The sequence below is a fragment of the Eublepharis macularius genome, chromosome 12 (genome assembly GCF_028583425.1).
Source record: "Eublepharis macularius isolate TG4126 chromosome 12, MPM_Emac_v1.0, whole genome shotgun sequence".
NCBI lineage: Eukaryota > Metazoa > Chordata > Lepidosauria > Squamata > Eublepharidae > Eublepharis > Eublepharis macularius.
Window position 1 is genome coordinate 77,640,261 of NC_072801.1, and position 12,020 is coordinate 77,652,280.

General features: G+C 49.3%; 1 protein-coding gene across 5 annotated transcripts; it reads left to right on the forward strand.

Annotated features, from left to right (window-relative positions):
* Positions 1-1,912: 1,912 nt before the first annotated feature.
* Positions 1,913-12,010, forward strand: NOP9 (NOP9 nucleolar protein). Of its 5 annotated transcripts, XM_054992648.1 has the most exons (11): positions 1,996-2,124; positions 3,800-4,036; positions 4,913-5,320; positions 6,067-6,192; positions 7,215-7,356; positions 8,122-8,311; positions 9,163-9,303; positions 9,407-9,535; positions 10,534-10,764; positions 11,102-11,207; positions 11,623-12,010. In XM_054992648.1, the coding sequence occupies exons 2-11, from the start codon at positions 3,832-3,834 to the stop codon at positions 11,778-11,780; spliced, it is 1,836 nt and encodes a 611-aa protein (XP_054848623.1). In that variant the 5' UTR covers positions 1,996-2,124; positions 3,800-3,831; the 3' UTR covers positions 11,781-12,010. The 5 variants fall into 5 exon arrangements, with proteins under 5 accessions (XP_054848619.1, XP_054848623.1, XP_054848618.1 ...); XM_054992644.1 differs by lacking the exon at positions 1,996-2,124 and adding an exon at positions 1,913-1,988 and having other exon boundaries at positions 11,102-11,715; XM_054992643.1 differs by having other exon boundaries at positions 11,102-11,715.
* Positions 12,011-12,020: the final 10 nt, after the last annotated feature.

Consider the following 12,020-nt stretch of genomic DNA (forward strand, 5'->3'; position numbering starts at 1 on the left):
GCTAGTGCAGAGGGCAATCTCAACTCCCCTCTGTCTGGAGATCAGGGGGCAGGGCCACCAGCCATGTGACCATTTTCAAGAGGTGCTGGAACTCCATTTCACCAAGTTCCAGCTGAAAAAAAGCCCTGGCCACCATTAATTCCTGATCAAACTTTCATGCTGATAGGAGCTGCCTGGCAGGCAGGAATTCTATAGGTGACATTTTCTTGGTAAGGTGAAGCAGAAATTAGAAAGGCCCTCCATCGTGTTCTGGGCCTGACTGTACAGGTGTTGGAAGGCAAAGCATCTTCAGAGAGGATCCCAAATTATAATAATCTCCCTAGGCGGCAGCAAAAACTATGCCTTTCCAAAGTAAAAAATGGGATGCTTTCTGTAAATAAAGCAGTCTTCAATGCTCCAGATGTGGGCACCTCTTGAATGGCCAAGGACTTGTCTTAAATCCATCACATTGCTACAGTCAGACCTGGTGAAGCTTTGCAAACCTTTCAGAGCTAAATTGTTGCCACAGGGAGCTTTTCCCCATCACAGAGCTCCTCTGGTTGAGAAAACTGTACCTTTGAGAGAGAGAGAAAGCATCTATCAATCCATCCCTGTGTTTTCGCATCTCAAAAAACAGTGTCTCTCCCCCCCCCCCCCCGTGCTCCATGGATTTTATCTTCCTAATAGCTATCCCTAAGAATTCATTCCCCCAAATACCAAACACACACACACCAGACCTTTTCTCTAAGGGAATTGAGCCCTGTAGCCTGAAGATCAGTTGTAATTCCAGGAGATCTCCAGCCATCCACTGGTGGTTAGCAACCCTAGGGCTCAGCTCCCGGTTCCAAGTTACTTAATTACCCAATATTCATTATTATTGGAAAAGAGCAAGAGTCCTGTAGCACCTATAAGACTAACAAAATTAGTGGTAGGGTATGAGCTTTCGTGAGTCACAGCTCACTTCTTCAGGTACAGCTAGAATGTGAATCCATCTGTCCTTCTTTCTTGGAGAGTAGAGTGACTGCAGAAGCTGAATGATAATCAGTGGTGAATGACACTGGCAGACGTGATTGAATAGGGTGGGGTATGCAGAGGGGTAGTGGGTGTGGAGAAATCAGCATTGATAATGAGACAGGAAGCCTTTGTCTCCATTCAGTCCAGGTGGATGCATTGTCTTGAGATTTCTTAACAGTTGCAATTCAGCTGTCTCAGACGGACCAACAGGGCTACTCATCTTGCATTGTTATTATTATTATTTGAATTACATGCAATACAATCAGTAATAAATAAAGATTGCATGTTATCATTGATTGGCCTTGCCGAGCTGATACGTTTCCACCATAGATCTAAGTATCAGCTAGTTATTGGTGTAATATGTATGCTGTGCCAAGTAACGCTGTCTTTTGCAGTTCTGTAGGTGTTATGTCAGAAAGCTGCAGGTTTTCCATAAATGCTGCAAAATTTTTCGAAATACTTCCCAGTGCCCTGATGACAATGGGGACTACTGTTGTATTCTTCATCCATAGTTGGGTGGTTTCTATTGCCAGATCTTTATATTTAATTATTTTTGTTCTTTTCTATTATTATTATTATTGGAATTATCCGAAACACAATCAACAATAAGCAGACGTTACATGTTATTATTGATTAGCCTTGCTAAGCTGATACAAGTTTCCACCGGAGACGTAAGTAGCAACCAGATATCGGTGTAATATGTTCGCTGTTCTAAGAAGCGCCGTCTTTTGCAGTTCTGTAGGTGTTGTCATAAATTATTATTGTTGCTGTTATTAATTTATTTTGCTCTGCACAATTCATGAGCCGCTTTGTGAATGGCCCAAATTGTCCTGTTTTAAATAACCAGAGAGGCAACAGCAACCTAAAGGGCCGAGGCACACGTGGGGTTAAACCAATGCCAGCCGCAATGCATTGTGGTCCAGAAGGAGGCCGGCCTCGCGCGGTGCGTGTCGGGATGCGGCCCGGCCGACCGCTTTCGTTGCGCGCAATGCATGGTGGGTAGCGGCCCGTGTGGCCTGCGGGGCGCGCGGTGCATGGTGGGAATGTAGCTGAGGGGAATCGCGGGAGGCGGCAGCGGCGGAAAGAGGAGGCCGAAGGGTGGTCGGTTCCAGTTCGGGGGGAGCCCCCTGGGTGAGTCCTTGAGCCCTCCCTGGTGCTTTCCTGCTCTCCTTTTCGCTGTCCGTGGGGACCCAAAGGGACTTACCTCCTTCTCCTCTCTCCAGTTTATCTTCACAACAACCCTGTGAGGTAGGCTAGGCTGAGAGTGTGTGACTGGCCCAAGATCACCCAGTGAACTTCCATGCCAAGGGGGGTGGATTCGAACTCGGGTCTTCCAGATTCTAGACTGGTACCCTAATCACTCACTACATTGCACTGTCTCTAAGAGCAAACATGCCTGGGTTTAAAGGCTACATGGGTACTACTACCTTCCCTCTTTCTGTGGGGACTCAAAGAGGCTTCCATCCTGGTCTCCCACATTTTATCCTCACAACAGCCCTTTGAGGTAGGTTAGACTGAGTGTGTGTAACTGACCCGAGGCACCCAGTGAATTTCCATGGCAGAGTAGGGATTTGAACTTGGGGCTTCCAGATTTTAGGATGACACTGTCTTTCTGAGCATACGTTTTTAGGGGTAGGGAATCTCTGTCAGCAACAGTTGCCTTGCACAGGCAAATGGATTGAATTCATTTAATTTAAATTAATTTAAATTAAATTAAAATTAAAAATTAAAGCTGGTTTGGTGTAGTGGTTAAGAGTGCGGGACTCTAATATGGAGAGCCAGGTTTGATTCCCCACTCCTCTGCTTGAAGCCAGCTGGGTGACCCTGGGTCAGTCACAGCTTCTAGGAACTCTCCCAGTCCCACCCATCTCACAGGGTGATTGTCGTGAGGATAATAACGACATACTTTGTAAACCGCTCTGAGTGGGTGTTAAGTCATCCTGAAGGACGGTATATATATTGAATGTTGTTGTTGTTGTTGTTATTTATTATATTTTATTATATTAATTTATTATATTTTTGCCTGCCCTGCCCACAAGCGGACTTAGGGCTGGTCACAGCAGTATAATAATAATACAATTTGATTATCAATTTGCATTGATAATCACAATGCAAATGTTAAAACCAAATTATCCAAGATGTGGCTTTCAGTATTCACAGACAACACACCCCAACACTCCACATATCGTGGGGTAGGGCTGGTGGATTATGAGGCATGGTAACAGCATGGCCCAAACCTCAACCACAACCATAGATTCAATGGGTGAGGCATCTTCCTAGCATAGTAATGAAGTGACAAAGGCAAAAACTTCACATGCATTTTATTTATTGACTTCGTGAGACAGCTTTGTGTCTCACAACTCTCTCCTGCCCTCAACCAACCAGCTCTTTTACCCAAACGATTTCGAAGGTGACTGGCCAACTAAATGAGCTGATCAGCAGCATAAAGCAGATCAAAAAACCATTGGTAATCAAGAATACAGGCCAGCATAAAAGCAATGGATAAAATGTAACTGTCAATGGACACAAACTCAAAGGCTCAGGTCCTTGTGAGGAAAGAGAGTGCAGTTGTGCTTTTTCTTTCTCTTACCCTATCTTTGTGCTGGCAATCTTTTTATTGTTGTTATCTTTTTTCCTGCCAAATTAATTCTTCTCCCTTCCCGCCTTGTCATTATTGCAGCCTTGTGAGGTTGATTAGAGAGATCGTGACTGGCCCAGGGTCTCCCAGCAAGGTTATCCCCTTTCTGCTCCTTTTTGCTTTTCCCCCTCCCTCGGCCCCTTCTAACTGCTGATTTCTTAACCACAGGCTGACTTGTGTAGTGAGACCCGGTTGGAGCCATGGGGGTGCCTCCCCAACACGAGAAAGGAGCCAGAAGCAGGAAGAGGCCAAGAAAAGAGGGCTCAGCAGTCCCTTCAGCCCAGAAGGAAGGTTCTAAGGCAAGCCAGAGCGTGTCGCTCCCCAGACTGGAGCCTGCAGCAGCTGAGTATTTCCAAAGGGCCCACGAGACCCTGAAATCTGGGTTTGCCTCTGATGAAGAGAAGGGTAAGACTCTTTGGGGCTGAGGAAAAATGAGGTTGTCTTCTTGGCTGCCTTTGTATGTGGCAAGTGTTGCATTAAAAAGATAAAGGACCAGGAGGTTTGTACTTCTGACTATATGTGTACCTTAAGAATGTGGGCTAGTAAGAAGTATTGTCATAGGGGGAATGTGGCTAGCACCGGTATGAGGGGGAGCAAAAGATGGTTGGTTAACCTAGCAGAGGTTAAATTGTAATCTGAAATGTGCTGGGGCTAAGCTGTTCCTGGGAGTCGCGGTTCCATGTCTTCACCCTCAGATCAATAAACATGAGTGGTGTTTGGGTGCTGTCCCGTGAAGAAAATGCAGTCTGAATATGCTTAGGAGTATGTTTCTTCACTGCTCTTTTTTCATGCCTTAGAACTGGACCTTAGTATCAGAGGGAAATAGGTTCTGAGGTTCAGCTCTGGCTCAAGTGAAGCCATGTGTCTGGAGGTCTGTGTATTCCGTAGTTCTGTCCCCTTATGCAGCACAGGGGGGTGCATATTAAGGTTCTCAACTTTTATCTATGAAGCCTCCAATTTCTAGTCCTCAGAGAAGTTGGAGAGAGTACATAATAAAATCTTGGAAGTTGGGTGGTGGTTGTAGAACAGGGACATTGGTCCTTAGGGGCTGCCTTGGTCAGCCAGCCTTGAAAGTAGAATCCCAAATGAACCATTTGTGCACTTGCATTCTCACTGCTTTGATTTATGTTAAATTTTGTTTGTGTAATATAGAGTGCCAAGCTCTCCTTTCTCAGTCCAAGTTGTACCAACTTAGCTGCCCCTCCATTTGGCCAACTTTAAATTTGGCTGCTGGGACAGATACGACCCAGAGGTAATGCTTCTGTGTGACATTCTCCACAGGTCTGTTTGTTAGCAATGTTTTGGAGGAAGCAGAGGCAGTGGCCGTGCCTCTATCCCTGGACTCTGCTGGTTCTCTGCTCCTTCAAGCCCTGGTTGCATCTGCTCCGCCTGGCAGCTTGTGCCGCTTGCTGCAGGCCTTGATCCCCTCCCTGCGCATAGTGGCCTGCCACTCTTGTGGGGCCCACATTCTGGAAGCCGCTGTGCTGAGAGCCCCCTTGTTGATAAAGGATGGAGCGGATGATTCTGGGACCCTGGAGGACCTAGTTTTGGAACTGGGCAGAGCCGTGCAGGGGGAACTGTCAGCTTTCGCTTTGGACGCCCATGCCAGCTTTGTAGTGCGGACACTGCTGCAGACACTTGGAGGGGCCCGAGTCGGCTCAGATGGGGGTCGAGGGCTCCTGGTATTAGGTAAGTGCGCATGGTAATGCAGTACCCACCCCCCTCAGATACGGGGCAATGAGGAGCTTTGGGAATGAAGAGGAACTGCTTTAAAATCACATTTTACTTCCTAAGTTCTCTGCCCTGACTGGGAATAGGTCTGTATGTGCAGAGGATTTGCGTAGTTCAGCCTCCTCACACTGTGTCACTTCCAAATTGTGCTGGATGAGAAAGTCTTTGGCTATGTTAAAGCCACCTTCAGTTTTCTTGCAAAAGGTGGAATATAAATACTGTAAAAAATAAATTCCCTTCAGGGAATATTTGAGATGGGGGACCGTTCAGACATGTCGTCCCCCTGTTTGCATCCTGAAGTGGAATAGTCCTGGGAGGGTTATACCGTGTGCTTTCCCTAAATGTGGTCCTGGGTCTTTTAACCCCCTGTCCCCCCTTGCGTCCCTTGTAGCTCTTCCTGCTCAGTACAATTTCTTTCGGGGTTTTCCCCATTGATACATGCCTCCCCCAATTATTTTTCCTGGATGCCTGTGGCCAATTTAAACTCCATCAGTGTTTATGGACTTCTAGAAATATTTTGGGGAACAGAAAGTATCGATATGATTCATGCAAAGACATCATTCTATTTAAGTGATGTAACCATATTATGACACACGCATACTTGAAATAGCTGCCTGGCGGTGTGGGGAGGGTTCATCTGTGCATTTTAATTCAGCTGGTCTCATCTCTCTCACATGTCTGTTCTCTCCCCCTCAATCCTACAGGGACATCACATTCCCGAAGCAAGAAAGCCAAAGTGGGAAGCGAGGGGCCCACGGACTTTGAGGTCCCAAACTCCTTCTTGTCGCTTCTGCAGGGATTTGGCGAAAGCTTCCAGGAGCTTATTTCAGGTGTGATGGCGCCACCTACTGGGAATCTGGAGTTTTCTCATCCATGGCCTCCTTAAAATGGGGGACGCTTGGGGATGAAACGTCTTGTAAGGGGAGAGGCTGTGCCCTTCTGCCTGAGCAGATTGATGCATTAGAGAGATCTGTGCTCTGTGGGGAGATATAGCTGCATTATTCATTTGCAGCGTGAAATGGTGCCCAGCCTCCTGCTCTGACTTCCTGCTGCTTGTGATGCCTGCTGGTGGCCCAGTCCTCAGCTGGTGGCTTTGAACATACTGTGTGGGGTATCGGAAAGAAACAGAGCAGGTGGGTTGGATGCTGAGACAATGGAGGCGAGAGGCTGAATTTTGATGGGATCGCAGCCAGACGCCCCACAGGGTTGACGGGGGCTGCCTAGTGAGAAACAGAGAGGGATGTCTCACCTATGGAATAAAAGTCTCTGGAGATAAGGGATGTTTTCCAGAAAGAAAGAAGGACGGGAGCTGAGGGTACATAGTGCTTTTATGTAAAGTGCCATCAAGTTGCAACCAACTTATGGTTACCTCTGCTGGGATTTTCAAGGCAAGAGACAAAACAGAGGTGGTTTGCCATTGCCTGCCTCTGAACAGGAACCCTGGACTTCCTTGGTGGTCGGTCTCCCATCTAAGTACTAACCAGAGCTGACCTCGTGTAGCTTCTGAGATCTGATGAGATCGGGCTGGCCTGTGCCATTTAGGCCAGGGCTTAGTGAGGGTTGAACCCCTCGTACTGTCTTCTGCAGCGAGAATTTGAATTGGCTCTTACTGCTTTCGTCCGTTGGATCTGGGTAAAGAAAGCAGCTGAGCGTAGGCCCCATCTGTGTTAGCTTAATTGGCACCCGCAGCAGCTTCCACCAGCCATCATATATGAAAGCTGGAGCAATAGCACCTGTAAGATGGCATGGCTTAAAAATGTACCTTCCAGTCACGATGGGATTAGGCCCGTGGTGGCTATGGAAACCCCTTCCCTGTGCCTTACTGAACTCTCAAACCCATCTCGTTTTCCAGATTTCATCACCAACAAATTCTTCAGCCTCTGCCTCCAGGTGGCTCTGGAGGTCTTGCACAGGAAGTTGCCGGAAGCTTGTTCCCAGTTGTGCTGCTCAGTGATTGGCTACCTGAGCTCGTGCAACCCGGCAGCTGGGCAGAGGTAAAGCAGGTGATTGGCCGGGTGGGGGGGGGGCAGAGACTTAGAGTTGCTGCCACTGTTCTTTTTTAGAGGAGCTCAGATTTGACTGCTCTACCTCCTCCGAGGACAGAGCCAATCGCTCCGTGGAGGAAGGGGAGAGTTGTGGGGTGGAGCTGTCTGCCCATTCTGATTTCCATTGAGTTGTATTACTTCCGGACTCCGGTGCTTCTTGCAGGGTTTATTATTTTTTCCCCCTAAGAGAAATATGGGGAAAAAAAGATGGAGAAGCGAAGAGATCTGGTATGTTTTTCAGATCTGAGAGCCATTATATATAGAGATTGGAGAGGGATGCTAAGACTGGGGAAACCCAAGTTCACATCCCTGCCCTGCTACATTAAGGAGGGCGGTGACTCCACATGAACACACACTGGGTAGCCTTGGGCCAATCTTTCTTTAAGCCTCACCTACCTCACAGGGTTCTTGTGAAGCTAAAATAGAGGGGAGAGCCATGCAGGTCACCCTGGGGAAGGGCAGGGTAAAAATGTGATGGATTCATTGGACGGAATAGGTGTGAATTGTGATTGGCTGCCTGACAACAACTCGTCTGTTTACCTAGCTGCTCCTCCCTTTGTTGCTTAGGGATGCTGTGGCTGACTTTAGATTGGTTCTGGGGCTCCGATGGTGGGCTTTGATAGCTTTCAAGAGGGTGGTAGGGCAGATGCTTTATAGCCTTGAAGGGTTTGTGTGTGTGTGTGATCTCTTCTGATTGGGATTTCTTCTCCGAAGCACGCTCCTGGTGTTCCTGAAGGATGCTACGTGCAGCCGGGTGCTGGACAAGGTTCTGGAAGTGTCAGACGCAAAGGCCTTGCGCTCCTTCTATAAGGTTCACGTGAAAGGGCAGCTGCAGGTCTTGGCAACCCATCAGGTGGCCAACTTCACTTTGCAGCGGCTCATCCAGGCAGCTCCGCCCAAGCTGGTGAGTGAGAGCCCTTGATATCTGGCTCATACCTTGAGGTGGCTACCCGGAGGCTGCCTGCAGTTCTTGTTGACTGCCAGGGGTGGTATTGGGGAAATGGTTCAGACCATGTTTGCGGCTGTGAAATGGAGCCGTTTAAAGCGGCATCCATATTACAGCTGTGCAGTGCAGAACAGACATGCTGACTTCAGGCCCATAAATATTACATTAAGGAGGGCAGTGACTCCACATGAAGCTGCTGTATAAATCAGACCATCAGTTCCTCATGGTCAGTCCTGTCTACTCAGACTGGCAACTGGAGGGTCTCAGCTTAGAGGTCTTGCACATCAACTGTGGCCTGATCCTTTTAACTGGAGATGATGAGGATTGAACCTGGAACAATTTGCATGCCAAGCAGATGCTCTACAGCTGAGCTACAGCCCCATCCAGTGTTGCATGCAGGTATTGCATGCCTTTGTTTCCAGATAGCTGAGACCCAAGGGTTTGCAAGTAGATCTGAACTCTGCTCTATCTCCACAACTAGAAATGTATTGGACTAGCTTGCAAATAGGCTGCGAGCTCAGAAATATGCAGGGGAGCTGAGCTGTATATGGCAAAGTGTTTTCACTTTGAGGGTGCAAGCCTAGTTCTTCAAATGCTTGCTGGAGCTGCTTGGGAAACCATTTTGGGGGTGAAACTGACTAGACTGAGGCAGGAAGAGAAGTCAGCCTAACCCTCTGGCCCAGCTACAAAAATTGGCGTAATATGTTGCTGTGAAGATGGGGCCAATAAAACTTCTGTCTGAGGGAACCTGGAAATAGAACCAAGTGAATGGATGTTTTACCCTCATGTCTCACATATTCCCCCCCTAGCTAGGAAAACTGTTTGAGGAGCTGAGCCCCGGCCTGGAAGAGATCCTGGCACATGAGCACCTGGGTGTGGTCACGGCCCTCCTGGGGGCCTGCCGAAAGCACGGGGCTCACCAGCAGGAGGTGCTGCAGACACTCATGGAGGTAAGCGATTCTCCTTCTCTCCCTCCCTGCCCGACATCTCTAACTTGGCACCTTCTTGCTCACTCTGGTCTCACTGCTGTCTCTTGTATTGCCCCCTCCCCAGGCTTTCCACTGCTGGGAGCCCCCTCCCCGCCAGCTGCTGTGCGTTCCCCTCATTGCCTCTTTGCTGGCTTATGAGGTGTATTATGGCGAGGAGGAGGAGGAGGAGGAAGAGATGATGTCACAGGACCAAGTAAGCAGCGCACTTGGGGCAGTGATGGTGTTGGGAGTGGAAGCCGGAGGGCATTAAAGGGCAACGAAAGGCAGGGATGGAACGGAAGCCGTCAAGAGCTGTGCAAGTACGGGGAACCCAGTGCCAGCGGCCTGCAAGCTGAGTTGGGAGCGGACTTTTGCTGGATCGTGCCCCCCCTCCAATGTTGTTGAAACTGGCAGCCCTCTTCTCAGCACACGTTCACACATTCATGAGTGTTTAATTTCCTGCCACCTTAAAAGGATTGTGGGAGTTCAGCTTGTGGGAGCCTGCATGGTGTGTACTGGGTCAAGTGTTGAGGGACTGGTTCGAATCCCCACTCAGCTGTGTAGCTCACGAGGTGACCCTGAGCCACTTACTCTTCCTACCTGGCCTGCTCCATAGGGTTGTTGTGAGTATTGCGTACTGGCCTCCAGCTCTTTGGAGAAATGGTGTGATTGAAAATGATTAAGGAGGAGAATTATTAGTGTGGAGACTTGTAAATAATCTCCATTTGAAAATAAAGCCTTTCTCAGCCAGTTCTTTTGGGATGGAAACTTAAAAGTCATCCGTTATTTGATCAACAGAGCCTTGTGCCTGCAGCGGTATGGACGCCTAGTCTCCTTCATCCTTGCCACCCAAACAATTTGCCAGAATCTCAGTGGACTCACAGGTTCTCTGTTGATGCTGGATAAATCTCAGGGTGGGAGGCAAGGCTTTGAAGCAGCAGGGCTGAGCCCCAGTTCCATGTTCCTTAACATGAGCTCCCCACACACAACCCTCTGTAATAAACCATCTCTCCCACCCCTCAAACGTTCTCTCCTACCATAAGGGCTAGTGATTTAATTTAAAACAAAACAGGCATTTCTCAGTTTCCTAAAGTGTTTACAGGAAACAAGCCTAAAGGTGATAGGATTTGGTTTGGTTTGGCCTAAGGGCTGAATGCCTGACTTGCTGTCATCTACTGTGCCTCCTCCCATCTGTGCATCTTTCTCCTTCAGGCTGCCCCGTCCCGTCCTCTGAGCTCGGTCTCCTACCACGGATCCTTGATTCTCCAGCATTGCTTGCATTTTGCTGACCCCTCTGTTGTGCTGCGCAGCTTGGCTGCCCTGACCCCTGAGGATCTGGTCACACTGGCCTGTGACGCAGCAGGCAGCCATGTCTTTGATGCCCTCCTGGCCAGCCCCTCCGTACCCAAGAAGCAGAGGCGCAAAGTGTTGCGCCTGCTTAAGGTAAGGGCAGCGCCCTGCGGCCGGGATGCTCAAGGGTGGGTTCATAGGATGCAGTAGAACTCCCAGCTAGAGTGGCAGAGCAAGAAAAGAAGGAGTGGGATTCATGTTGCAGGATCGGGGGAAGTTATCTTCTACTCAAGGCCGTTGGTATTCTGTGCCATTTTGGATAAAATCCGCTTGAAAGTGTGTGAGCAATCTCAGAAGCTGGAGAAGGGGTTGCTTTTGTGTGTTTTTTGGCTGGGAGGGCAGGGCGTCATTGCTGTGCACCGCAGAGTAAGAGAGGTGCCCCACGCGAGAGGGTGCCCGCTTGACCCTTCTCTCCCTCTCCCATTCCCAGGGTCACTGTGTATCTCTGGCCTGCAGCAAGCACGGGAGCCGTGTCTTGGATGCCATCTGGAGCCGGGCCACGCTGCCAGCCAAGCAAGAGCTGGCCCAGGAACTGGGTGAGGCTGTCTTTCCCTTCAGCCAGGGGGAATGTTCTTCTGGCAGAAGAACCCATAAAAACAAACTGCCAGTTGCTAATTGGGGAGTGGGGGGAAATCTGCAGTTTATTCTGTTGTGCAGAGTGAGCACCACATGGCTGAACTCTGACAGCTGCCTTGCAAGCAAGTCCAAAAGGATGGGATACATCTGCCGGGTGTTTTTGTACGCAGTGGCTGTGAGTAAAGGTACTGAGATGCCCTGCCCTTATGGACATAAGAAGCAGCCTTCTCCGCCAGGCCCAGTGCTGTCTGCTCCGAGTGGCATCCAGGGACTTTGCCACCTGCCACCCGAGGTCCCAAACACAGCCACCTTAGCCGAGCTTGTCCTTGGTTCCCGTAGTGCACGTCTCTCTCTCTCTCTCTCTCCCTCTTATAGCGGAACATGAACAGAAGCTGCGGAACGACACCTTTGGCCACCACCTGGTCCGCAATTTCGCCTTGACGCACTTTCTCAAACGCCGCCAAGACTGGGACCGGCTCCAGGAGGCAGAGAAGAAGCGAAGGGACCTTTTTGCTGAGATCTTGGAGGACTGACTTGGAAGAGAGTGCCCGCTTGGGTGAAAATGTTGGCAGCTGCCTTTGGCAGAGGAGGGCTGGCCTCCTGGGGGGGTGGGGGCGCTATATGCTGGTGCTCCTGCTTCTTCTCACCACGAAGGCGTTGGAGGACTGTCGACCGGAAGGTGCTGCAGGCACCCTTGGAGTCTCTTGTCTACTCCCAACTGTGGATATTTTCCCCTGCAGTTATTAAGAGGCTTATTTCTTTACTTGTTTGGT

Excerpts from the sequence above, each read along its gene's own strand:
- NOP9 (XM_054992644.1), top strand. The coding sequence starts at position 3,832 with ATGGGGGTGCCTCCCCAACACGAGAAAGGAGCCAGAAGCAGGAAGAGG. Across the intron at positions 4,037-4,912 it reads TGCCTCTGATGAAGAGAAGG|GTCTGTTTGTTAGCAATGTT; the intron begins GTAAGACTCTTT and ends CATTCTCCACAG. Across the intron at positions 8,312-9,162 it reads AGGCAGCTCCGCCCAAGCTG|CTAGGAAAACTGTTTGAGGA; the intron begins GTGAGTGAGAGC and ends TTCCCCCCCTAG.